The sequence below is a fragment of the Sarcophilus harrisii genome, chromosome 3, assembly GCF_902635505.1.
Source record: "Sarcophilus harrisii chromosome 3, mSarHar1.11, whole genome shotgun sequence".
NCBI lineage: Eukaryota > Metazoa > Chordata > Mammalia > Dasyuromorphia > Dasyuridae > Sarcophilus > Sarcophilus harrisii.
This window is the reverse complement of record NC_045428.1, coordinates 591833801-591861104: the sequence shown is the minus strand read 5'-3', so window position 1 is coordinate 591861104 and position 27304 is coordinate 591833801. Positions and strand designations below refer to the sequence as shown.

The following is a 27304-nucleotide window of genomic DNA, read 5'->3' as shown; positions in this document are numbered from 1 at the left end:
ACAAGTATGGGAACCTGGAGGAGTGGGGGTGAGAGGAGTTAGCTGTGGGCTTTTAAACTAAGTAGAGTCTCTATTTGATATTAACTTAGAACATTTACAAAATTGAACTCATCATCCTCCCTTCAAAAAATCCCATCCCTGTACCTCCTTCCAAATATCCCATTTCTGTGGGTGGTAATACCATTCTCCCCTCCCCCCCAAGTCCACCCTTCAATGACTTCCCTTTAACCTTTCCGTCTAATCATTTGTCGTTCTGTTGATTTCTCTGTATTTCTTTCACATGAACCCTCAGCCCCATCGCCCTCATCTACAGATGGGAAAAGGCTTAAGGAAATCAGTGGCCACTCTGGCCTGGAAGTAGTCATGAAATGATATGGTGGACTCAAAACGGGTCAAGATGAGTTGAAATGTTCACCAGTCAGAATGACAGAGGGTGGGGAGTAGGGATGGCAAAGGGAGTTTGAAATCAAAAGTTCTTAAGAAAGAAATGGAATGGGAAATAGCCTTGAATTGCATTAATTCTGCTTTTAAATCTTTTTTATTGCTATCATTTGTAGATGACCTTAATTTCTAATCCAGCAAGCCATCCATGATAGCAAAGATTTAATTGGAAAGAAGAAAAAAGGAACTTGAGCAAGACACTAATTCTGTCTCATAATGTATGAGATGATCCACAACCATCCTTACCATCTCTGCAGTGAGGGAAGGAAAGCACAAGAACACAGAATTTTAGAATCTACTCCGATGCTAGGCATCTTCTTCAGCTGCCTTCTAATTGCTTAATAAAAAATAAACTTGGAAATAGGTGGAAGGAGCAGTAAATTTGGAGTCAGAAGCTCTCTCTTGACTCCTTGTTCACTTTGTGGCTGTCCACAAACAAGCTTAGGGTTACAGATGAAAAGTTGGAGGGCTTGTAGTCCAAGGCCATCAAACTCACAAGGAGACAGGGCCATGTAAGCATACGGCGGGATCACACAGAAGGATTCTGGAGGGTTACCACATCATCACATTTGTTTTAATGCTTTTTTACTGATTTGAACTGTATGGAGCATGTATCACTTCTGATGAGTCCAACCATCTCCACCTAAATGCCTTGCTCAGGGTTGCTCTGGAAGGGATGGAGCTGAGATTTGAACCCAGGGCCTTTGGTTCCCATTCCTCTTTCCACTTCACAGTCTCTCTATCTGAAAAAATTAATTGTTTGGACTGTGGGACCTTTGTATCTTGCTCTAACATTGCATATTGCTTGCATGGCAGTCCTACTTTATTCCTGAGATCCCTTATAGGCAGTTTATTTTTTGTCCCTGTAGTAAACAGGTGAATAAATTGAATCTCAGAGAGGAGAAAGGACTTTTGCCCATTCTCCCTACCCCACAGAGTGCTGAACTTCTGATGCTCCCCTCTGATCCAACATTCCTCATCTGTCTTCCATCATCTGTCTCTGACACTAGACTGTGTGGAATGAATGGCTCATACTTCCCTCGGGCTTCCTGTCTTCTCTGGGTTATCACTTTACCTGGGCCCTCATCTTGTCAGCTCTGTTAAATTTGGCCACCTGCACGGAGCTTTTTGTTTTTATAATTGGCATGTAATTAGTGGTTGTAACAATAGTGTGGGCCAAGCAAATGATACCTTTCCCTAAATTATGCTTTGGTGTTAGGCAAGATGGTCTGAGCTGCCATCTTAAATGGCAGTAAGATTTCATAAAATAAACAAAACTTCAGGTTGCAAGGAAATATTTTGTGGCTGATTCATCAGTTCTGGAAAGTGGGACTGAGATTCTCATGTATTCCAGTTCAATGTCAATCACAGAAATGGTGAGATTGTGGCAGGACTGCACCTCGCATAATTTCTTGATAGCTAATTTCCAGTTTGTTCTTAGCTATAATGAGGGGTATTTATTTTTTTAAATTGCAGAGAAATCCTGGATTTTCCTTCATTTGATGTCCTTGTTGTCCAGAGACCGATTGACTAATGCTTTCCAGAAGCATCTGAGAAACTCCTGGCTCAGCCTTAAAAAACTGAGGGACTTTGTAATATTCTCTTTTCTAAAATATATTGTTCTCTGGGAGCAGGTTTCTTGGGGGGCTTCTGGAGGCAGCCTTAGTTTCAGTTCAGTGTAATAATCACCTCAAATGCGGTCAGCTGTTAAAAGTTCACATCCTTTATTGTATCCTTCCAAATAGCCTGGTTAGCTTTCTTTGGTTCCAAGAGCTCTTATTGCTAATCTTTTGCCTCTGCCAGCTTCAGCCTCCAGTTCCCTATGAATCCTTCGTTCTGCCCAACTGAATCCTGGCTTTTCAATCTCTCAGAGTGCTCTTTGTGGCTTGTCTTTTTATATGCTCTTTTAAAGGTGTGAACTCAAAGGTTGACTCCTCTTCCAAAAGTGGGATTGTGGGTTTCTGACTTGTGAATCTTCTCCACTCCTCTCTGACTTATGAATCTTGTAGAACTGGATCCAGTGAGTACTAAATACATTAGTGAGCTAGAGAACTGTTAAGTACCATGCTAAAATCAGATAACTGACTTAGCACCTTGTAAGAATTCTAACAGGACTTGAAGGTGATTGTCCAGGATGCCTCTCATTTGATATGCCATCGTGACCGTGGGCCACTGAGTTGGAGTGATGTAGTGTAGTTCAGGGCGAAGGGAGTTGGCCTTCAGAAGTTTTGGGAGCTGGTGACTGGAACTGGAAGCAACTTGGAGTGCCAAGCAGAGGGGTATCTAGGAAAAGCATTAGGTGTAATCCTTTTCATTACTATCCTTCATCCGTGTTCTTACTGTCCAGATACATCCCTTGCCCTTCCTCCATCCATCCACAAGCCATCCCTCATAAAAGATTTCATTGAAAGGGGGAAAAAAAGGATGTGAATAAAACTGACCCCCACACCAGCTATGTCTCATGGGGCAGCAAGTATTCCTCAACCCACTCTCCCCAATCATACTTACTGTCTCTGCCCTGAGGGAAAGGAGGTTCGAGAAAACAATTTTAGAGCTAGAAAGATCTTGCATTCCAAATCTTTCATTTGACTGCTAAGAAAACTGAGTCCTGGAGGAGCACATAACTGTCATAAATGGTATGGCTAGAATTTGACAGGCCTTTTGACTCTGACTCTTTTGGCTTCTTCTTGCCATCTTGCCCTCATGCCCAGAGTAGACAAGCCTCACCGAGATCCATTTAGTGACATTCCTCCTCCTGGTGGTACTCTTCCAGTATGGCCTCCCTGACACTTCTCTCCCCCTCCCCCCTCCCCAGATGTCTCATTTTTCACAGAGGACTGCTCCTGGACCTCAGCCTTTAATGCATCCCTTTTCTCCATATATCATGGCTATTTGAATGCTTGTTTTCCTCCCCTCCCTCTTCTCCATTAGGTTGCAAGCTTCTGGGAAGTAGAGTGGAGTCCCTGTCATCTGTCTTTGGGACCTTGGACATAGTTGTTACTTCTTGCCTGTTTGTTAAAAGGAATTGAAAATGAGGTAGTTACTCTTCATTGTACCTAGACACAAAGTTATCGATTATAGGTGCTCCCTAACTATCTTTAGTCTTTTTAACGATTTGTAATGGAAGCCATCCTTAACATTTCAGTCAGTACCAGCAATCGGCATGGGATCTGTAGCATCTCTTATTGTACAAGGTAGCTCTGCAGCTGTCTTCCAGCAGTTCCTCGTGGGGCAGCTGTGGGTCATCCCACAGGTTGTAAGCTAAGCAGGAACAGCTTCTGGTTTGGGAGCCCAGGGATGAGCTGTGTCCGTGGTCGGGCATGATTTGTCACCAGATGGGCCACGGGCCCTTTTTCAGCCATAACTACCATAAAGAAACAGGATCAGAAGGAGGAAGTAGTTCACAAAGAAGAAAATTTGGAAAATAGCCCAATGACTCTGCAGCAGATTCTAAACATCCTTATGTCGGTAGGCTCAGTCCTGGGATCTTGGAGTCAAGCGGCTCAGAGCTGTATGTAGGAATAATACTCGTCTATAGCTCCGTGCGATCATTGGCCCATGTGCCATTGCAGTATCTGCCTTCAGAGATGGGGAACTCATGAATGACACTGCCCTGTTCATAGGCCCTATGACAAAGCACCCTGGTTCTGAGGTCTTGAGTTCCCTTGTTTTCTGGGGTTTGCATCCCTGAGGTGCTTTCTCTTTGGACTTCATTTGGGAGGGGAGCTCTGAGCACCAAGAAGGCCAGACCCAGCAGATAGAAGTCACCAACAGCCCAGTCTTATTCCCCTCCAAGGGTTTACATTCAGGGATGGCGCTATGACCATCCAACATGCACACAGATTAGTAAATTTTTAAATACATAAAAATTAATTGAGAGAGGCATTTTATGCCCAACTTGCTACTTGTGCTGAGCCTTAAAGGAACCTAGAAACTCAGAAGCGGGAATGAAAAAGGAACCTGATTCTAGGCTTGGAGGCTGGGAACCATACATGAGTTGGGGGGAATCAGTGTGAAAAGAGCTAATGAAAACCGTGTATGTCGTTCATCAAAACCTCTAAGTTACACCCAGATCATTTCTGGAGAAGCTCAACTTGTAGCTTGGGGGAGATGGGAGGATGTGGCCAGACCGTAGAGCAGGGATTCTTGTTTGTTGTGTGCTGAGGACCCCAGACCCGGGAGGGCTGGCCGACAGCGTTGGATCCAAGGTTCCCGGCGCTCGTTGCTCACCCAGTGCGAGCCAGCTACTTTAGAGTCAGGGCTGGTGGCTGTATGCTGTCCTCTGAAGGACTGGTCCATTAACCCTTGTTTTCTCTGGGGTGAAACCAGTCTCTGAAGCTGGGCCTGTCCCATGAGCAATTAAAAGCTTTTAAGCCAAGAAATTGATGACTTCGACTGTGGTCTACAAGTGGTCTGTGCTTGAGATCCCACCTGCCATCAGAATGGTTGGGGGAGGGGGCACAGTGCACCAGAGCCAGCCAGCTCCTGGCTTTTATCTTGCCTAATGCAGGCTTTGTTGTGATTTAAAGTGATGACACTTGTCTCTCGGAGACTAGAGATCGACTCCAGGGTCTGAGCCTCCCAGCAGCAGCTGAGCTTTTCTCTGGGCAATGGTCGTAACATTAGATAGGCTTGTGCATTAGCAGCTCAAAGGGGGAAGGGGGTTGGGAGTGGGCTCATCAGCCTCTCCAAGGACAAAGGTTGATGAAGCTATCCAAGCAGGAACCCAATGGAGACCACGTGAATTTGGATTTCTCCCTTTGGTTTTCCCTGTATCTCAAGCAAGTTGCTTTAAATCTCTACAGTAGCTTGCACCCCTTCAACTACCTTGTGAAGTAGTTAGTGCGACAGTTAACTCTAGTTTACAGAGAAGGACATTGAGCAGAAGCTGATAATTGCCCATGGGCAGAACAGCCTAACAGGGTCCAATGATGCCCCCTGACCTGCCAGCTCCTCCTTTGGGCTACCCAGCGCTTCTGGAATGCCAAAGTAACCGATTGACTTTCTCCCCTCAGGGCTGAGTACCGAAGGCATCTACAGAGTGAGCGGAAATAAATCTGAGATGGAGAGCCTTCAGAGGCAGTTTGATCAAGGTAAGGTTTGTGGATTCAAAGCAATATAAACTAAAAGTAGACTTGCTGGGACTGGAGCCAAGTGTCCAAACACTTCTATGGGCAGGGGCTGCCTCTCTCTGGCCCAGATCCTCCCGCAGAAAATGGTGAAGTTCTCCCCCGGGCTGAGTGGGTGCTTTAGAGCTCTAGGATCAAGGAGGTGGTGATGATGATGGGCACCGAGAGTATACTCGTGACCTGAGTTCATGTTGTCCACATCCTTGAGGACTGGCTGAGACCCACAGGTGCAGGCAAACCTGTCTGATGGCAGTGAACATGATGTTTACGGGGGGCGAACCTTGGAAAACTCAAGTGGTCGGGCTGAAATCTAATGGAGGACCTGGGGCTTCTGCGGTTTGGGGCCTCTTGGGGTTTCTTGGGTGTCCAGAAATTTTAGTCATGGTCAGTTTGATGAAATGAACATGACCAAGACTATCAGAAGCATGGAGGCCATCTTAGCCATGCTGCTAGGGGGAACTCCTCCTAAGACAGCCAAGATAAGGAGCCCCTCTCCAGCCTCCAGGCCTTGGAACCTCTTTCGGGGCCTGGCCTTGTGGGGGGAACCCTCAGTACCACACATGCCCAAAAACATTTGCCCGTGACACCCACTTCTGTCTCTTGATTCCAAACCCTTGGCAGTTTGGCTTCCAACTGGGACTGCCCTCTCCAAAGTTAACAATGATTCTCCTGAGCTCCCTACCCTTGGACACTGCTGGTCACTCTTCTCCTGCACAGATATTCTCATTCTGGGTTTGGGAGACACTGCTCTGTGCTGGCTTTCTTCCTGTCCTTGCGACTCTTTGGCTGGCTCTTTATTCAGGTCGTACTCACTCCTTGTAGGTGTTCCCAGTGGCTCTGTCCTGAGGGATCTTCCTCTCTCTCTGCAATCTCACAAGGTGATCTCATCAGCTGTGTGGGTTTGGCTGTCATGTCTATGGGGGGATTCTCAGCTCTTACACATGCACCCCAGTCTCCCTCCTGAGCTGTAGCCTCCCCCAGCGCCCCCAATCCCATCCCCTTCCCAACTTCCCCATTCCCTCCTTCCTGTCCCCCAGCCTCACCATTTCAGTCACCCCACGTATCTAATCTCTTCTTGCCTCTGACTTTCCAGTTGGCCTCCCTTCTCCCCTTGCAGGACTGGTCTGCAGCAGCTGCTGGCGGGTCAGCCAGCCTTAAGTCCCTCCACCATTCTGCCACCAAAGTCATGTTGCTAAATCTTAGGTCAGACGGTGTCCCCCTACTCTGCCCCGTCCTCTTCTTTGGCCTTCAAAGCCTTTCACCTGCTGACCCTCCTACCCTCGGTCTCCTTGTTCTCCATCTTGCCCACTGACCCTCTCATTTCTCCTCCCATGGACAGCCAGCTCCCAACTTGGAGCCTTTTCATAGGGCGGGCCCCCATGTTCCTGTTCCTGCCTTTCTTTGAGGCTTAAATTCCATCTTCTCCAAGAGGCCATTGATCACCTCCCATACTCATGGAGCCAGACCCGCCTGCCCCCTCTCCCCTTTCTCCCCCCCCCCCAACGCCAGCTTCCATCAGTGTCTCCCCCAGTAGAGCAAGAGCTGCCTGAAGGTAGAAAGTGGCTGCTGGTGCTCGTGGGTTGACTCGTTTGCCCTTCTTGCATCCCCACTGTTTAGTCCGGTGCCTGGTCCATCGTGTTTAATAAAGGTTTGTTGTCAGCTGACTGGCCAGCTGCCAGCACGGTGCCAGGCTCTGGGGGTGCCAAATCCGGGCAGGGGGACAATCCCTACTTGTGAGGAGCTTTCGTGGGAACGGGCTGAAAACACAGCACGGGAATATAGATGGAGCAAGGGAAAGCTGGGCATGGATGTGCCGAGTCATGGGGGAGACACAGGAAGGCTTTCATGCAGAGTTCGCTGGTCAAGCCGGGTCTTACAGCAGAAGGGCGGGCCTCACAGCCACACACTGCCCCCCTCTGCCCTTCTCACATCGCCCCTGAGTCTTTTTTCCTGGCCTGGCTCTCTCTTTTTCTCTCTCTCTCTCTCTTCTCCCTCCCCTCCCCCCCCAGGGTTTGGCTCATGTCATCATCTCCTGGTGTTCTCTGCTTCCTTCTCCTCCCCAAAGCATCCTGTGTGGGCTCACTGCCTTGCTTTAGCTCCCCTGGAGTGCTGGGCTGGGTGGGTGCAAGGAGCCCCTCCTCAGGCCCCTGTTCATCCTCCCTCCCCTGACTGGGCTCCAAACATACTCCTAACCCCCCCACCCCCCTACCCCCTGGTCCTGTCCTTCACTGGGCCTAATTCCTCATCTCTGAAACACTTGGACTCTCGGTTGCAAGGTCTCTTCCGCCCCCAGGGACCCTGTATAGTCTGAAGGCACACACAGGATGGGGGCCTTGTGAACTTCGCTGGGAAAGGAGGCTCTCCTGGAGGGAGCTGCTGTTGGGACAAATCACATGGCTGCTTGTCCCTTCCACAGCCCCCCCCAAAAAGCCTTGCACTTGTCACAGAAATGGAATAACTTAGGACCTGCATGTAAGAAGTGGACTCTGAGCCTTGGTTCTTTTTTTTTCCACACCAATTAATTAATTTTTCTCTGAGTCCCTGAGCCACTGACCCAAGTCAGGTGGAAGGTGCCCCCTCAGAGTGACCAAGGGACGAGCTGGGGCACAGTTAGAATGGGAAAAGCCCTTTGGGCCTTGGCATCAGAAGCCACAGGTTTGAGTCTTCGCCCACCTCCATGGACCTGCCAGAGGGCCGGCCCCTCTCTGTCCCCCCTCCACACACTCTCCCTTCTCTGCCTGGAGCATGCTCCCACCTCCCCTCCTCTGCCTCCTGGAGTTTCTTCCTTGAATTTTCAATTTAAGCAGTATCTTCCACCTGATGCCTTTCCCAGCCTCCCCAACTATCTCAGCTTGAAGCAGGTGCCAAATGCCCGCGCTTGGGGACCTCATCTTGGGTGGCAAGGACGGAGGCATCCGCTGCTTCCCAGCAGATGGAAGTCTCTCTGAGGGGCAAGGGCAGGTTCCCAGTGTAGGTCCCCTTGGTGGCGCCCAGGACTTGGGGGCCGGAAACTCTGCCTTCTGGGTCTTGAGCACAAAGCAGCAGAAGCCCGGCCGGGTGACATGGGCACAAGGGTTCCTCCCTGGGTATCGGGGCCACCCGGCTGGTGGTGCCAAGGAAGGGGGCCTGGGTCCGGGGAGAGGCAGTGCTCTTAGCAGGCCGCATGGGTCCAAGATTACAGGCTGCCCCCGGGGGCCGGCCTGGCACAGGCTGCTTCCTTTGCCCTCCTCTGGCTCTGCACGTGTCAGTCACCCTCCTCTACGGGCTCAGACTGGCCTGGCACGCAGTGCCCTTTTCCCTCTGTCCCAGCAGCCTGGTATGAGCTTGCTGTTTGCACGTCTCTTGTTTCTTTACAGACCACAACCTGGATCTGGCTGAGAAGGACTTCACCGTGAATACGGTGGCAGGTGCCATGAAGAGCTTCTTTTCTGAGCTGCCGGACCCCTGGTGCCCTACAGCATGCAGAACGACCTGGTGGAGGCCCACAGTGAGTGCAGAGGCACACCTGGGGGGAGGGGGATCTGCTGTGGGTCTCCTGGAGCCACCCCAAGGCCAGAGGGTGCCCTGAAGGGCAGTGCTTCTGTATCCTGGCATCTTGTTCCCTCCTAGAAGAGCCTTCCTCTTCCCTTTGTGTCTCACTTCGTTCAGTCCATTTCCCAAGCGCTCAGCTTGCTGCCCTGATGAGCCTCAGTCCCCTGTGTGGGGCCTTTGAGAGGGAACACCTTCCCTCCCCAGGCCGGTGCTTTAGGCCTGCCGTCTCCTGGCCAGCCAGGGATGCCCTCATGGAGCCACAGTCAGACCAGAGTGACCGCTGCCTGCCATTCTTTGTGGGGTGAGGGCTAGGTTTGGTGTACCTCTAGTGGGTCTCATTGTCTCCATCCTTCTGGCTTTGGATTGTTGCCTTCTGGGAAGTTCTTCCCCATATCCCGCAGCAGTTTGTCATTAGCTGAGCCTGCCCCCCACCTCAGCTCTCCCTCCCCCTTTCTCATGGCTCCCAACTCAGAGGCAGCTTGGGCTGACGGAAGGTGGGCTCTCCACACAGACTGTCAGGCTTCCCTCTCTCACTGGGCAGGTGATGGAGCTGCTTGCCAGGGAAGATGGCGACTTACCTAGGTGGTTCCCTGGCGTGGCTGAGACTCATCCCAGCGGACTTCCCAAGGCTGCCTCCCTGAGGGTGCTCAGTCCTCTCCAAGGTCACAGTGTGAATCGATGATGGAGCCATCGATTTTAGTGTGACCTTGGGGAGAGCCCTCGCCCAAGAGGAAGCCGGCAGTGTGGGGTGAGAGGCTTGACCACAGCCCTCAGCCCACCACCACATCGAGCCACTAAATAATGCCCAAAGAGAAAGCCAGGCTGGCGCACTGGGCAGAACCGGCAGACCTCGCCCCCGCAGGGCCTGGGTGACAAAGACTGCCTAGGGCTCGCTTTACTTTGTCCCCTTCCCAAAAGCCCCTTCCTTGGATGTTGAGGGGAGAGCCATCCCTGCCTGGGGTGGTTCAGTTAGAGTCAGCCAGAAAAGAGCACCTTGGGCCTCTTCCAGCCCAAACCTTATGGTGCAGATGACTAAAGTGAAGCCCACAGAGGGAGAGGGGCTGCCCGGGGCCCCGGGAGCTTCAGGTGCCCTGATGAAGTCTAAGCACATCAGTGAGGTTAACCGGTCAGGGAATTAACAGGGACGTTTGGACAGCTGATGACCAGGAGCTCAGCAGAGGTGCCACGAGGTGTGGGCAAGAGCAGGCTCATAGCTAGAGGAGCCGTCCCTTCTGGGGGCCACCTAACGTGGCCAGGCTGGCTTGCAGTAGACCTATGCTGAGCTCCGGGCTGGAGGGGGCCCTGGTAGTCAGTAAGGAATCTCTGCACCCTTGCCCCTCACACTTTCCCAAACAACTTCCTCCTCTATTTAAATTCAAATCATTTAAAAGACAAGGCCACAGAAAAAACCGTGAATCCTTGGTTTGCTGGGCCGGCTGCGGTCTTCAGAATGCCCTTTGTGGGCAGGGCATTAGCTTTCCTTATCAGAAGAAAAGATGGCCCCCAGTGGAGGGTTGCCACAGGCCCCAGCAGGAGGAGTCTGTGTTCTCTTCCAGGGACCGGCCTTGAGTTCCTCCAGGGTAGACCCCAGCCCCTGGAGGTTTCTCTTTTTCAGGCCAGATGTGCAAAGTTTTTTCCGCCCATTTCTCATACAGCATTCTCACGCTAGTCCTCCTTTCTCTCTTTTCCCTTCCCATGTACATCCTATCCAGTGTCCAAAGGAGTAGCTACTCCAGCTAGATTTCAAGCTGGGCTTAGGGAACATAAAACATTTGTGACAATAACTCAGAATGCTTTCTGTACACCTTGCTGAATGAGGAAATAAAGGCAAATTTTTAGAACTGAAAAGGTGACTTCAGATTGGCACCAGAGATGGAAAGGACCTTACATGATCAATGTTTAAACAAACGTAAAGAGTTAATTCAGAAGAGAATTAGAGAATGTCAGAGCTGGATCTGAGTGATGGGGGAACCTTGCAAATCAGAGAGACAGAGCTCAAAGGGACTTTAAAAAAATGGATTGTCCATAGCATATGAGAGCTAGTCCACCAAAATTCAGCCCCAAAGAGGAGATGGGCCTTGCCTAAAATTGCAAAGCAATCTATTGGTAGAATTGAGATGGGAATCCAGGCTCCCACCTGAGTGCCTGTTAACACAACATAATGCTTAGTTAGCACTTCATCTGTTATTAAAAATATTCAAATTATCCAAAAAGCCAAAATCGAAGGACAGAGAATGGAAGAAGCTAGTTGTCCTGAATAAAATACCAACTGGTCAGAAGTTGTCCAAATGAGTCCGACCCGACCATCCTTTCTCAGTCTTTTTCTAGCTTTCATTCTGCAGTTTTCTCTTTGGAGCCGTCCTCCAGGAAAGTGAATAAAAGGGGTCAGATTTTTTAATGTGCTCGATTGGAATTCTTTTGTAGTTATCAACCACACTACCAGGGAGCTTTGTATTTGTTCCATGTTTCCCTCTCAAAGTCATCCAGGATCCCCAATCCTGTATGTTCCTTCTGAGGAGATTATTCCAACGTGTGAACGAGAATTTCCTCATCTGGGCTGAAAGACAATGTGATCTCTGCCTGGGGATGCACGTCTCCCCGGGCAACGTGATGAGGGAAGAATGGTTTTCTTTCTAGTAGAGAGAGCTCCTGAATCGTTCATTATTGTGCAGCAGTGGCCAGCAAGCCCCAGCCCACAGCGCTGCTTTCAGCGCTGTCAGACCCAGGCAGGGATCCCAACACAAAGTGGCCCCGTGGCTCCATCCCATGAGGAGTGTGGGTGGCGCTTGGGGGAGTCTCCGTCTGCCCATCTGAGAACAAACACCGGCCTCTGTCCAGCTTCCTGGGGAGGTCCAGCAAAGCTACACCCTCACTTCTGGTAGCTGCCCCGGGGGGGGCCTCTGCCGTCGATGTGCTTTCACCACCTTGGTTCCTTTTGCTTTGGCAGAAATCAATGATCGGGAGCAGAAGTTACACGCTCTGAAGGAGGTGCTAAAGAAATTCCCGAAGGAGAACCATGAAGTCTTCAAATATGTCATCTCTCACCTGAACAAGTACGTGGGTGGTGCTCATCATCTGGCTCTTCCCCACTCGGAGTGTTTCCTGTGGTTCTTGACTGATTGATAGACCACTGACGCTCTTGGAGTGGAGGGGTTTTCTGCTTCCCAAAATGCTTCCCTTACATACCCCTGTGAGGTAGGTTTTGGAAATGTTATTTTCCAGATTCAGTGGAAGAGAAAACTGAGATGCAAAAGCATCTCAAAAAGGAGTGTCTCTCCTTGGTCACAGAGAGTGGGGTGTTGGGCCCAGGACCTAGCCCGGTTGCATTGTCTGTTGGGTGATACTGGCTGGCTCCTGGGAAGTTTGGTTTATCAGAATTTTAGTCTCAGGCTGAGGGTGAAAGTGTGCTGTGTCTCAGTGGTCAAGAGCTCACTTTGCCTCAACGTTAAGAGATTTGTCTGTGTCTGCGATCAACCAGAGAATCTCTGTGATTCAGAATGGGGCTCGCTCTCGGTCAGGCCCATCCGGCTTCCTCGGATAGACAGGGATGCTGACCTGCCATCCTGAGTGGTCAGAATTCCCTCTGTCCACAGAGGCAATAGAGGATGGAGCGACTTCAGCGGTGTGTGGAGCCCCCTTTCCTGGAGTTTGTGGAGGAGCTTCCAGAATAGGGACAGGGTGTTCTGTGCCCAATCTCAAAGTAGAGGAGACCCTTGCTTGAGCACGAGTCCTTTCATAAGTCCCCCAGCAGGGGCTGCCACTGGGCCTTCTGGGCCCTGTGGTCAGTGTGGGCAGCTTCTCCATGAAGCTCAGTTACTGTTCTCTAGGCCCAGCAGGACGAGTCTGCGTTCTCTTCCAGGGACTGGCCTTCGGTTCCTCCAGGTTAGACCCCAGCCCCTGGAGGTTTCTCTTTTTCAGGCAAGATGTGCAAGGTTTTTTCCACCCATTCCTCATACAGCATCTTCTGAAACTCCTCTGTGTTCTCTTGGCTAACCTCTGGACATTCAGCAGCTGATTGGTGTCCTTCAGTCAGCAGACTGAACCTGCTTCTCCAAAAATGGTGTCTCTCCAGGGCACAGGCCAGCGCACGGGCACGGCCCCTGGCCTAAACACTTGATGCCTCAGATAGCCAGGGACCTGGCCACTGGTGGTGACCTTGGAGGTCCATGCAGACCTCCCGGGCGTTTCAAATACCTCTTGAGCCATGGTTTATGCCACTGGCTTACTCTTGCAAGAAAGATTTTTTTTAATCCAAGTAGAAGAATTCACATTTATAGCTGCTAGATTTCATCATCCTCAATTTGGCTGCTGGTGTAGCTACCGAGGGGCTTGGAGATCCTGACCTGTCCTTCCTGGCTTTGTGTAACTGCAGCCTCGGTGCTTTCATCTCAGTCAGTGAGAGGAGCCAAGCAGGACCCCAGGACCCTCCACAGGTTCTCTGGCCCAGCCAGGCCCACACTTTCTGGCACCTTGTCCCTAAGGCTCCCAGGAGGGGTTCTCTCTGATCCATGAAGTTGGCCTGGTGTGTCCTGTGCTGCCCGAAGCTGCCTTCGAGTGACTTCTACGAACCCTTTTCCAAGAGGATCACTCTGTAGCCCTTTTTGGGGCTTGAATCCTCTTCAGTCTCGCAGAGCATTATTGAGACAGCCTTTGTCCCCCACTCTTGGGGCTCACAGAGCCTAGATGACTCCAGTGAGTGCAGACCCCAACAGCCCAAAGGCTGCTCAGGCCAAGGCCCCATGCAGTGAAGGAAACCCATAGGATTCAAACAGTGGCTGCCATCTAGGGCCTTCCCAGAGCAAGCCTTTAGAATCGTCCCACTGCCTTTGCAATCTTGTGGTGAGACTTCCCTGGCATTTTGGATCATGAGGTCCCCCTGGCCCTCCTCTTACAACTTTGAAATCTTGTCTCTAAATATGTGGGCTGCGGCTCGGTCTTGACCAGCTTTCATCTCTTTTCCCATCACCCTTTGGTCACTTGTCCCCTGCCACCCTTTCTGCTTCATCCTTCTTCATGAGAATTGGGTCCAAAGTCGTCCTGAATGATTGGATACTCCAGGCCAAGGCAGAAAGCCGGGGTACATGCACATCCCCAGACCAGGTGCGCTGCTCTTCTGGGATGCCCAGGGAATCCGTACCTTCTCCTGACATGGAGATTCTTCTGTTGCTGCAGCGCTGGTTCTCACTCGTGCTTGTGTGCCTGCCCCCTGCCCACCTTGGATGTTTGGTCCCTTTCTTGGGCCCTTGTGGGTCTGACCCCATTGAGGCTACAATAATGAGCCTCCTCTGTTTTAGGGTTTCTCACTGGTCTTGTGCACAGACATCTGAGCTTATGAGCCTCCTTGCTTCCTTTACTGGTCTGCCTCCACAACTACTTTTTGAGATTCTGACTTCCTAAGAGTTCTCTGTTTCCAAGGGAGAGCAGTAGACAAGGCCCTGGACCTGGATTCGAGATGACCCCAGACTCTAGCCCCGCCTCAGACACTTAATCCCTGGACAAACCACTTCACCTCAGGCTACCTCAGTTTCCTTCTCTGTAAAAATAGGATGATCCCAACCATCATGTCTTAGGGGCTACTGTGTGGCTCTGATGAGATCCTATTTGTAGAATTCTTTGCAAATATTGAAGCACTGTATAAATGCTCTCACAGTGATTTTTTCCTGCTCCGAATCTGTCCTGGCCTTCAACCAGTAGCAGTCGGTTGAAAATATCACATCGGGTTCCTGGTCTGTCTTCCAGGATTTCCCAATTCTTTATAGTGCTTTCTTGGTTCACTCTGAAAAAGGGGAAAGGAAACATGAATTTATTAAGTGTCTCCTTTGTACAAGTAATCATGCCATTTGATCCTTACGACCACTCTGGGAGGTAGGTACTATTGTCATCCCCACTTCATAGCTGCAGAAACTGAAGCAGACAGCATTCAGTGACTTTGCCCAGAATCATCTGGCTAGTAAGTGTCTAAGGTTGGATTTGAAATCAGGTCTTCCCACCTATGTGAATGACCAAAAGTATTTCCCATACCCGTCCAGCTTGACAATTTTGTGGTGTTCTCAGCCTTCCCCAGGAGACCAGCATGCTCTCTTGCAATTATCAAAAGAACTACCACTGTGGCCACCACCATTCCCCATTTTCCTGTTTTTCCCATCACAGTCCCTGTAGAGCCACATGGTGGTTCTTGGCGGGCTGAGAGGCTGCCCCCTCCCTAGGGGGCCCAGCTCCCTGATCCTTTGGAAGAGCCTTATTGCTTTGATTTAGCTCCAGGTTTTCAGTGGCCCTTCTTGTCATCTTCCTCTGCCCCCATTAGAATTTTCCTTCCTCCTTCAGATCTCTGCCCCTTTTTCCCTCCCCCTCCCCCCCGCCTTTTTTCACATGTAAGTTCCTATTCTTTTAAAAGGAAGGTTTCATTCTGTCAGATAACCAGGGAGAGGAAAAGCACTTTTTCAGCTGTCACTAGCGATAACAGCTGCTTGGCCTTCACTAAAAGGCAGATATTGGACATCCTGTGCAGCGCACCCAGTATTTTGCCTGTTCTTCATACTAGCTGGAATTGGTATCCTCCGTTCTCTGCCATCCCTGCTGGTAGCTTACATGCGCCTGTATTGGAGAGCTCTGGATCACCCCTGAGGTTCAGGACTCGGCTCCCTCAGATATCCTGAGTTCTCAAGAGCTTAAGAACGTCCTAGCTGATACCTCCTGAGGCCCCGAGCTAACCGGGCCAATCACCTAAACCAGCTCTATATCATCTGCTTCACGTTCACCATCCTGGCTCCCGGTGGGTTCCCAACACTCAGCCAGGCTCCAGTCTGGGGAGGATGGCAATTTTGTTGGCGCTCTTTGGGATTCCTCGGCCCCAGTGGCACAAGGCGGGGAGAGGTGGCTCCCCCAGGAGGGGGGAAAGCCGGGCTTCCAGGTCAGGCGCAGGAACTTGTTTTCCCCCAGGCGCCTCCAACCCCTAGGACAGGTTTGTGCTTCCTCGGGGTTGAGGAACAAGGGCCGTTCTCCCTCCTGTGGGTGTCGGCTGTTCACCCAGGATCGCCACACTTTGTGTCCTTTGGGGTCAGTCCACACAACAAAATGAATCTCATGACAATGAAACTTTCCCGCTTCTGGCCCCCGTGAGACGGACTTTGCAATGGGGCCCTCACAGCCACACGGACCTATCAGACAATCATTGAACTCTTCATCCGATCCCCTTCTTTTCTAATCGGGACCCACGGCCCCTGCGGGGCCGCCCAGCTCCCCCTCAGTGGCTCCCGCTCCCCCCCCTCCCCACCCCGTCTCGGTCGGTCCCCACCCCAGTCCCTCCCTCCCCCTCAGTCTCCCCTCGCCCCCCCTCCGCCCCGCTTCAGGGGGCACACCCTTGGGGGGCTGGCTGGGGGACATCCGTCGGGGCTGGAGGGCCTTGGGGTGGGGAGAACCAGGGAGCCTCCGGGGAGGATGGGGGCTTCTCCCCCTCTCCCCATCTGGACCTCCAGCCAGGAGGGGGCGGCTGGGCAGGGGCGGACGACCTTTGACACCAGGCTTTGCTCGAGGGACCCCCGGCAGTATCGGTGCCGATGGGCTGTCTGGGGCCTTCCTGGGCGCTCGGCCGCCCGCCAGAACTCTTGGGCTGTCCCTGGGCAAATGGGGCAGGGAAGCAATTCCCTCCCTTTTTCCCCTAATCCTGTCCCCTGGAAAAGGTAGGTCTTGTTGGGCCGGGTTCTGGGGCAGGCTCGGCCAGTGGAAAAAGGGCCAAAAGCGGATCCGGATCTTTCTGACCGGGGTCCTAGTCCCGTGGGCGGCCCGAAAAGAACACTGGAAAGATTTTAAAACACTAGGGAAAAAAACACAAGAGAGACCTCGACTTTGGGTTCCTCAGCTCCCGGGCCCGGGCCACGGTGCTCCTCCTCAGGGCCCGGGCCCGGTGCCCTAGCTGGGACCTGGCCAAAGCGCCCCATCGGGCCTGGGCCGGACTCACACCTCCCTCGGAAACGTGGGACGTGGCTCCTCCGATGCCATATGTACGTGGGAGGCAGGGGAGGGAACCCCCAAACACTACAGTGAAGATGGGCTGCTCTGGCCTGACATGGCGGGGGACCCCCGCCCCTTTCCCTGGGAGGTAGCACCCAGGTACCAGCCCCTCTGGCCGTGGCTCCTTGCACCACCTTTAACACTAATGGCCTGGTGCCAGTCCATGATGGAAGCCCGGGGCTCAGGATGTCGCGAAGCACCCCAGCCTCCTCTCGGGGTGCCCTGAGCACGCCGGCCCTGTGTAAGAAGTCCCTGGGCCCCCCAGCGGCCTCCCGCACTCCCTTCCCCAGCACCATCTATGCGCAGGCAGGGGTGGGGCGGCCGTCAGGGCCACGTGTTGTCTTTGCACTTTAGGAAGCCAGGATCTGTGGCGCAGGGCGGGCAGGGTGGGCTGGGGGAGTCGGCTGCTGCAGTAACTGCCCACCCGTGGCACATGGTGCTCGGAAGAAGCATTTCCTCGAGTCCTGTAGCCTTATTCCTCAAGAAAATGGACGCGGCAGATGGGCAGGGCATTGTTAGCATGGTGGGCTTTGTCTTGGGGGTGCTGCGGGGGGTCGTTGCTTTGGCTCCTCCCCTGCCCCTTCACTCTTCTGGGGTGGGTGGGAGGAGGGGCCTGCTGTCTCTGGTCTGTGTTCTCTCTGTGCCTTCATCCCTGCTCCACGGCCCTGGTCTCCTCGGGGAGCTCCCTGAGCTTTCAGACAAGCGTAGCAGGGTGGGGGGCACCCTCAGGAAGAGGTGCTGTAATCCCGGGGCCTCCCCCCCCCCGGGGCCCCTTCCCGTTTGGGGACCCGGGTGGGGTCCTTGTGTCATCCCGTCCCCCCCCCTTTTTCGTTCGTGCCCGCTCGTTGAAGGGGACCAGTTCCCCAACTCTCTAGGGGAAAGCGGGGCAGAAGGGAAGTCCAAAAGCTCCCCGGGCCCCCTCTGTCATGTCGGCCCCCAGCAAATAACCCAAACAGAACCGATCCGAGTGCACGGGGGCCGAACCTTCTCAGAACTAAGATCCATTCGCTCCAGCATGTGGGGGGTAACTTTGAACAACTGTGCAAAGACAAGCCAGAGTTTGGGGTTTCCCTAGCACCGGGGAAGCCGTGGGGTTGGGGTTCAAGGCGAGCTTCCTGGGGCCCCCACTCTCCCTGCCAGGCCCATCTTTAGTGCTTTATGATCCCAATCTTTAACCCTTCCCATGGCCAGGCAGACCACGCCGAGCATCCTTGTCCCCATTTTAGAAATAAGGAAATAAAAAGCCTTGGAGGAGTTAAGGGACTTTCCCATGATCCACCAACTTCCTGCTGATAGATCCAGGCCTGGAACGCCGGTCTGACTCAGTACTTTGTTTTCATTCCCTAGATTTATAGATGATTAGAACTGGAGGGTACCTTAGAGACTGTCTCTCCTTTACAAATAGGGAAACTGAGGCCCCTGAGGTTGCAGGGCTTGCCCAACTCCTGCATGTGTGGCACCTGATGTCCAGCAGTGGATTCAGTGACACCCCCACCCCCACCCAACACACACACACACATACACATACACCCCTCCCTGAGGAAGCTGGGCTTGGGTGACTTAATGGCCCCTTTGCTTTTATCCCATGTTGGCATGGTGGTTCTGAACTAGACTGGTCTGTCCACTGCTGCCTGTCTCCAGAATTTCCGGAGGCCAAGATGGAGACGATTTCAGTCTGGGGGACCGCAGCATCGAGAGCTGAGAGGGGCCTTGGAGGCACTGAGCCCAAGTTCCTGACCAGGTCTGGGAGGGTTCTAGGGCCGGGGGAGGAGATTGCTCTCAGCATCTGCCAGCTTTTCTTGCTCTTACATTCTTTAAACAGGAGAAAGCGTAGAGATGGGCCCTCCTCCAATGTAATTCCAGAATACTCTTTAAAATCATGTCCGAAAAGATTGCCTTTTGTTTGAATCATGTGAGAAGGATGCAGGTGGGAGGAAGTGGCTGGCACATCCTGCCGATTGAGGGCCTTCCCTTCTGGTGCTTCTTACCATCCTTTTCCTCCTCATCCCCTCTTAGTCACATCCGTGCTCCCTGTAGCCCAAAGGTCCCAGGTGTGGTCACTGCCTCCCCGGGTCCATGCCCTCTCGCCACCTGCCCCCCCCCCCCTCCTCATATTGAGCAGAGATGTTTCCCATTCAATGTAGTCAAGACGGCCTAAGTTATTGTTTTCCATAAAGAAAAGATCTTCAAACTTCCCTGTGTACATTTAAAAAAAAACAAAAAAAAAAAAAAAAACAACCTGTCAAGATTGTATGGGAATAAAACTCGTTTGAACCTTTGGGATAGTGCTGCCGCCGACTTATTTTTCTGGTACTAGTATTTTTCACATGTTAAATGATCTTTCTATGTGTCGAATTAACACATTTTGAGTTTTCACAAGAAAACAAGCATACTAAATGGTATTAAAATGTGTTAGTCCAGCCGTGTGCCCAGATTCAATGTCTCAGCAAACATGGAGAACTGTATGTAAAGAAACGTATCCCGGTTATTTCTTTGTATTGTTAGGGACGTAACCCAGTACAACCCTTAGTTAGTGGTGTTAGGAATGTTTGCTGCTCCCTGCCCCCAAAGAAATTTTTTACACCATGTTTTTTTCAGACCTAAAAAAGCAATTTGTGCATGGTCAGCTATAAATGCTCCGCGACAGACATCTCCAGCTGAGGTCATTTTTTTTTTTTCCAGTTCTGGTTTTTTGTTTTGTTTTGAAATCATGTATTTGCTACAAAGTATTGTACTTGTCTCAATGGGAATGGTGTAAAAACTGAACAGGCCTTATGTGACATGTATCATAGTTAATAAATGAATCTTGTAAAAAATTAAACCAGAAAAAAAGAAAGTTGCAAGCTGCCTGGGGGGTCTCGCCCATCTCTTCTCTCCTCCCCTCCCCTCTCCCCCAGCCCAGTGGCCGAAGGACCTTTCTGTTGGGGTGAATTCTTACCGATGACACTCGATTTCAGGGGCTGGGGTTTGGGTTGTGTAGGGGTGTGCCCATACACCAACCATCGGAGTACGTGGTCACTGAATTTGGGGACGCGCCTACTGGGATCCCACACCAGTCCCAGGTAGAGAAGATGTCAGGGTGGATCTTTTGGGTGCTTGTGAGAGCTTCTGCACCTTCTGCTTGCCTGCAGCATAGTGAGCAAGCATCCGGGTGCAGGAGATACAGAGAATGGCCCTTGAGGGGTCCCAGTCTGGTGGGGAGGACATATAAACTATGGAAAGGCAGGATAGAGACAGGGCAGTGACCAAGGCAAGAGATCGGAACGGTTGCCACCTAGTGCCAGACCCTACTGGTTGTTCCAAAATTGCCTGCGTCTTCCCCAGGCAGCTCTGGGTTCTGAAGGCTCGCCCAGTAGGTGTCGGAGAGGGGAGAGGATGGTCTGTTCCCTGTTGCTGACCGGGGGAAGAGATGCCCCATTCACGCGCCTCCATCCTGTCCCTCAGCCCCTTTGCCCCTTCTGCCGGAACCAGAGCAATTACGGGTCTCTCCATGGGATTGGGCTGATCAGCCCCGGAACCAACTGGTTCTGTTCTAAACATCAAAAATTTGGTTGCCTCTCTCCACACCCCCAGTACTGTTGTTCCCCCTCCCCGCCCACTTCTGCAACGGAATATCAAGCTGAACCCCCCCCGTCTCTGCCCACGACATCCCTGAATCCCTAACTTGCTGAACTCGGGTGCCCCCTCTTGGGAGGGCTTCCCTGGCCCCCGACTAATTCATTTGCGTAAAACTTGGTTCTCTGCCCCACCCCGAGAACAGGGAAAGCCAGACCCTCTTCTGGGACAGGCCAAAATGATTCCACTCAGCCCCCTGTGCGATTTTGCTTCAGCCTGCCCGGCCCAATTTTGAAAATTGGAAATATGTTCCTTACTATGAGTATTCTTTCCATTGGTCCAGTCCTATAATGGCTCTTCAGCAAAGGGGAGCTGCAGAGACCCAGGAGGCAGCGGGAGAGGGGGAAGGGTTTGGTTTTTTGTTTGTTTGTTTGTTTTTTGCTGAGGCAGTTGGGGCTAAGTGACTTGCGGGGTCACACACCTAGGAAGGGTTAAGTCAGATCAGATTTAAATTTAGAACCTCCTGACTTCAGGGCCGGTGCTCTATCCACTGCGCCTCCTAGCGGCTCCAATATTACAGAATTGTTCATATTTCTTCCCAGGCAAATGGAGATCTGGACTTGGGGTGGGGGATTTCCCTACAGTGGGAGTTTTTAATGATCTCTCCAGAGAGCAGAAGAGAAATGGAAGTCTCCCCGGGACACGCGGGGCCGTGTTTGATGCCCATCATCTGGGGACACAGAATGACCCTAGCCCTGTGTTCAGGGAACTTATGTTCAGAGGGTGGGGTAGAGAACCAAGTTATATTCAGAAATGCAAATGAATTTGTACAAAATCTATAAAAAGCAATTTCTGAGGAAAGCACCAATAATCGGGGGTCAGGAAAGTCCTCCCTCTAAGAGGGGGCACCTAAGCTCAGACTCTTCGGTCTTGGGGATAGTGTGGGCAAGACAAGGGAGAGGAAAGCTCTTGTTCTCAGCTGACTGAGAGTTATCTGGGAGCCACGTGACAAAGGACCGAATGCCCAACAGGAGTTAATTATGGGGGAGAAAGGAGGTGCCCTCCCTGCTCCGTCTGCCCCATCAGAGATCCTTCGCACCCCGGGGCGTTCTCCTGGAATTGATCTGACCTCTTGTCGCCAGTGAAGGGGCCATCGTCCTCTCACCAGGTGCCCGGTCAGCCCACCTTTATCTCGTTGGTTCAACCATTCCTAATTTGTAGCATGTACAAGTCTGCTGGGTTCTTACTCTTCTCCATCTGGGTTACCTGGAACTCGAATTCCCCGACAAAGGTGGCCGTTCCCGCGGGTGTTGTGGTTGTAGAAAATAGAGACCCCCCCATTCGGGACTAGGGAAATGCCACGTCTCAATAGCCTCCACAGCCAAGGACATAAGTCAGAGAAGTCGCGTTGGCAGGGGCAGTTCCACCCAACAGTTCCCTGTGCTACTTAACTCTCAGGGCCAGAAAGACACAGAAAAAGCACTTGCCTAACAGTCGTGACAGCTGGCTCGTCCAATGCATCATCTCTTTTGGTCCTCCCCACAACCCCGTGCAGCCCCTGACCCCAAACAGCCCCTCCTTGCTCCCCCCAAGCAACAGTGGTGTCCAGTAGGTGTCGGGGGGGGGGGGGGGCGGTGGCTACAAGCACAGAGGGATAAGGGAAGAATCTGTGTCAGCAGATACTGAAAATGCAGAAATGTCATGTTTCCCCTTCAGTGCTTAGAGATCAGAGTGTAAATCTCTGTCACTAAATGCTGGTAATAACAATAAAATAACATTATATAACAATATGTATAATATAATTTCTGACACTAAATGCTAATAATATACAATGTGATAAAATAGATAATATATAATAATAAAAATACGTGATAATATAATAACAAAATAATAATAATAATCTCCGACAATTGAAATGCTAATAGAGATCTACTGGGGCCAAGGAGAATGATGGCAGCTAGGCCTTCAGCTCCAGAAAGGAGCCTTGGATGCTTGTAGTCTTGTTTCTGACCACAGGGTGGCAGGGCCGTTCCATTGTCCAGCATCTCCTGTTGGGGAGAACTGAGACATCATGGAGCACCATCCCCACCCAAAGAGAAATTGGGATAGAGAAGGGAGACTGAAGGGGCCGACCTCCTGAGGAAATCTCTGCTGAAAAGGTCGGAAGTGACTCTTCTCACCAAGGGAAACTTTGTATTCTCGATGCCATCCTCTCTTGTCTAACAAATTACCTCCACTTGCTCTCCTTTTCCCCCCTCTCTTTTGCTTTCTTTCTCCCTTTCCTCCTTCCTCTCCCCAACCTTTTTCTCCACATCCTTTAGCCTCCTTCCTCTTCTTACTGTCTATAAATACAACCAAGTCTCCCCTTTTTTAAAGCAAAAACAAACCCTTCACTTACTCCTATCACCTGCTCGAGCTATCCATCATTCCCTATTTCCTCTGTAAAGTTGTCTCCTCTCAGAGCCTCCCGTTACTCTTCTCCTTCACTTCCAACCCTTTGCAAATCTGATTTCAGACCTTGTCACTCAACTGATAATTTCCTCTCCAAGTCTAATCATCCCTTTGGAGCTGGAAGGGACCTTAAAAGTCAACTTAATCCGGCCCTCTCGTTTTATTTATTTTTATATTGTTTTATTTTTTTCTGCTTATACATGTACATTAATTTTCAATGCACATTTCTTTACGAATCCAGTTGGGAGAGAAAAATCAGAACCAAAGGGAAAAAACATGGAGGGGGGTGGAAAGTAGAAGAAAAAAAAAGTGAACATAGTATGTGTTGATTTACATTCAGTCTCCACAGCCCTCTCCCTTTAGAAAAGAACAAAAAAAGACTTGCAACTTACTTAGTCACATAGCTGGCAAGTATCAGAGACAGAATTTGAACACAGGATCTCCTTGCATCCAAGCCCACACATTTCTACACCAAGCTCAGCCTTTCATCACTTTAACGGCAAGTCTGCCTCAAGGCCTTTCCAAGCCCTATTTCCGAGTTATTCCTTTAAAAAAAAAAAAAAAAAAAAAACTTTTTCTATATAAGAGCTTACAAGACACAGCTCCCCTTTGTGCACTCGAAATTCTGACCAAATTGATCTGTTTGCTGTGCTTCCCATATACTATTCCATCACCCCCCATCCAGGTTAATGCACCAGCTATGTCTAGGAAGTTTTCTCTCCTCACCTCGGCCTTTTAAAATCCATCGCTTCCTTCTCACTCATCCCCTCGTACATGGCAGCTCTTCAGATTTCCGAAGGCAGCAATTTCCTCCCTTGGCTTACGTACCACCCTGCCCTATGTTCCTTCATTCCTTCCTTAAATAAAATGGTTTTGAAACTCTTCCCCATCCTGGTCAACCTTCCCGGAGGCCCGTCAGCCTCGACAAGATCATAGAATTCTGGTGACACAATAGATAGAGGATGAGACTTGGATAGATTAGTTCCAACTGAGCACTAGTGCAAGGCTCTCCAGTTTCCTCCTCTGTAAAGAGATGATAATAGCCCCCTTCTCGCAGGAGGTTGTGATGGCTGAATGAGAAAGCATATTTAAAGAATTATCATCATCATTACTAGTGGAAGGCCTCTTAGAGGTCCGACCCCCCCCCCCAGCTGATGAAGCCCCTGCCCAGAATCCAGAGAATCCCAAGAAAGCCACGTCCTCTGACTCCAAACAGTGCCCTTCCTCTCATGGGGTTCCCAAAGCCCAAATGAATCCTTCTAATGGTCTCCGCAGCACAATGGATGCCGGGAAGCCCGCCATGCAGAGAAATCCTGGGCCCCTTCCTCCCTGAGAACACCAGGGATCTCTGGTAGAGAGATCCCAGCTGAAAAATCAGAGGGAGCTCAGAATCGGGTCTCCCTTTCTTGGGAAACGGGCCATGTAATCCTCACAAACAACCACCAGGGGGTGGCCCAGCACCATGCTCTTGAAGGGAGGCCGTCCATCCAAGAATCCCCTACTGTTCATGTCCCCGGAGGCTCCCCAAGGCGACACAAAAGCTTGGAACCTCAGCCTTGGCAGGGACCACCAGCGGAGGTGCTGTCCAACAGGGAGCCGGCCATTCTTCTCTTGAAGGGCCCCGGATAAGCTGCAGACCTTGGGGTCAAGAAGAGCAAGTTGAAATTTGACCCATGTCATTTACTGGCTCCATGACCTTGGGCAAGACCCCTGATCCACGTTAATTCTCAACTTTCTCATCTGGAAAATGAGACCTCTCAGGTCCCTTTTGGTTCAAAATCAGGGATGATGTGCCCCCTTGAGGTCGTCCCTTGCACTCAGCGCCAGGTCCTACCGTGGCAGAGATTCTCTCTCTTGGTGACTTCCTCCAGTGACTCCTGGTTCTGCTTTCTGGGGCTGGAAAGGACAAGTTGGATCCCTGTCCCATGTGATGGCGTCCTCTACTCCCGTGGACCTTGTGCAGTGATGCTAAATAAATGTTTGTTGACTGACCTGCGATCTCATCCATTGGGACACGTCTTTCCCGTACAGCTCTCGCTCATCTCCTCCACGGGGCATCCAGGGCCTACCCAGACAGCTCGTAACAGTGAAAGGAACCCAGTGGAGCTTCTCCATTCCCACCATGTGCCTCTCCATGCATTATGTTCATTTCTAATTCTTCAGAATTCCCTTGTGTTCTAGGGCGTACAGCTAGAGAGTCAGTCATTCGGTCAACAAGCATTTAGTAAGCACTTAGTATGGACCAGAAGTTGTGTAAAGTGCTGGGTATATAAGGGCAAAAGCAGATTCTCAATCCAAAAAGGACCAAGAGAGAGACAGAGACAGGGAGAGAAAAAGAGAGAAAGAGAGAGAGAAAGAGAGAGGAAGAGAGAGAAAGAGAGAGAGACAGAGAGAGAGAGAGAGAGACAGAGAGAGAGAGAGAGAGAGAGAGAGAGAGAGAGAGAGAGAGAAAGAAAGAGAGAGAGAGAGGAGAGAGAGAAAGAGAGAGAAAGAGAGAGAGAGAGAGAGAGAGAGAGAGAGAGAGAGAGAGAGAGAGAGGAAGAGACAGAGAGTATTCAAATTGGTCCAGGAGTTGAGAAAGAGCTACATAATGAACAAGATGGGAGATGGAGGACATAGACCTGCACTACAGGCAGCAAGGGTAGAGCACTGGGCTTAAAATCAGGAAAACTCATCTTCCCGAGTTCAAATCTCAGACATTTACTAACTGGATCACCCCTGGGCATGTCCCTTAACACTGCATGCCTCAATTTCCTCACTTGTAAAATGAGCTGGAAAAGGAAAGTACAAACCACTCCTCTCTCTCTGCCAAATAGTGTCATGGAGGGTTGGACACAACTGACAAGTGACCTAGCAACAAAACCCAGGAAATGAACGCTGGTGACTTTAGAAAGATCGATTGGACCGCTGCTTGGAGGATGGATGGGAATGGGGAGAGAGAAGGCAGGAGGACCAGCTAGCGGGCTCCTGGAATAGTCCAGCTGTGAGGGGATGAGGAAGTGGATGAGGGCAAAGAGACATATTTCAGATGTGCCGCGGAGGGAAAATCTACAGGTTTTGGAGGGTGAGAGGTGGTGAGATGTCCAGGACGACTCCTGGGTTATGAATGCGAGGGACTGGGATGACAGTGTTACTCTCCCTCGTAACAAGGTAATTAGGAGGAGGGGAGAGCTTGAGGGGAAATGTCATTTCTGTTTGAAATGTTTGAAATGTCTCTAAGAAGCCATCCAGTTCAGAATGTGCAAAAGGCAACTGGAGATTCTAGATTGGAGGCCAAGAGAATCATCTGCCTAGCAATGATATGCTGGTGGGATCACCGAGCAAAATAGTGTAGAAGCAAAGATGGCCCCGGGAGAGGCACACGGTTCAGAGGTGTGACCTGGAGGCTAAGAAGCAACCAGATAGAAGAGGGGCAGGGGATAGAGCACCACCCCTGAAGTCAGGAGGACCTGTGTTCAAATCTTGCCTCAGACTCTTAACACTTCCTGGCTGTGTGACCCTGGGTGAGTCACTGAACCCCAATTGCCTCAGCAAAAACAAAGAGACAGACAGAGACAGAGATTGAGGAGAGAGAGAGAGAGAGAGAGAGAGAGAGAGAGAGAGAGAGAGAACCAGGAAAGAAGAGTGTCATAAAAATCTATAGAGGGGACAGTATCCGTGAGGAGTGATAAAGGCTGCAGAGGGCCTGGGAAGATGAGGATTGAAGACAATAATAGCAAAGTCATTCGATTTGGCAATGGTGTCGTTGGTGACTTTGGGAAGAGCAGCTTCATTGAATGAAGAAGTCAGAAGGTGAATTGCAGAGGGTTTAGAACCAGGGGAGGGGAGAGGAAGTCACATCAGCCAATTGGCATAGACATCCTTCTCAAGGAGAAATTAAAGGCAAGACTCGATTCAAGAGTGAGGATGACAAAGGGGAGAAGATGCAGCAAGGCTGGCACAAAACTGGGATTAAAAAGTTAGAGAAGTATGAAGACATTAAAAGGCCTTTGCAATTTCCTATTCAATTTCTGCTCTAGCCACGGTCCATTTGTATTGTCCATCTCACACGTGTTCTGCTGATGAACACTAGGCTCTTCATTCAACATCACAGCCTGGGCAGTAGATATGGAGCATCCACACTTAAATTTTACATCACAAGCCCAGACTGCTTTATTACAGGGGGGGCTGAAATGGCCCTACCCTAA

The 27304-nt window shown here is 50.8% G+C and overlaps 1 protein-coding gene across 1 annotated transcript in view; it reads left to right on the top strand.

The window, feature by feature from the left end:
- The window catches only part of ARHGAP35 (Rho GTPase activating protein 35), a 123555-nt gene extending 107708 nt beyond the window's left edge, over positions 1-15847 (top strand). Inside the window, 4 exon segments of the mRNA XM_031963823.1 lie at positions 5457-5534; positions 8927-9013; positions 9016-9057; positions 12049-15847. Coding sequence (XP_031819683.1) covers positions 5457-5534; positions 8927-9013; positions 9016-9057; positions 12049-12224 — 383 coding nt within the window. The 3' untranslated portion in view covers positions 12225-15847.
- Positions 15848-27304: the final 11457 nt, after the last annotated feature.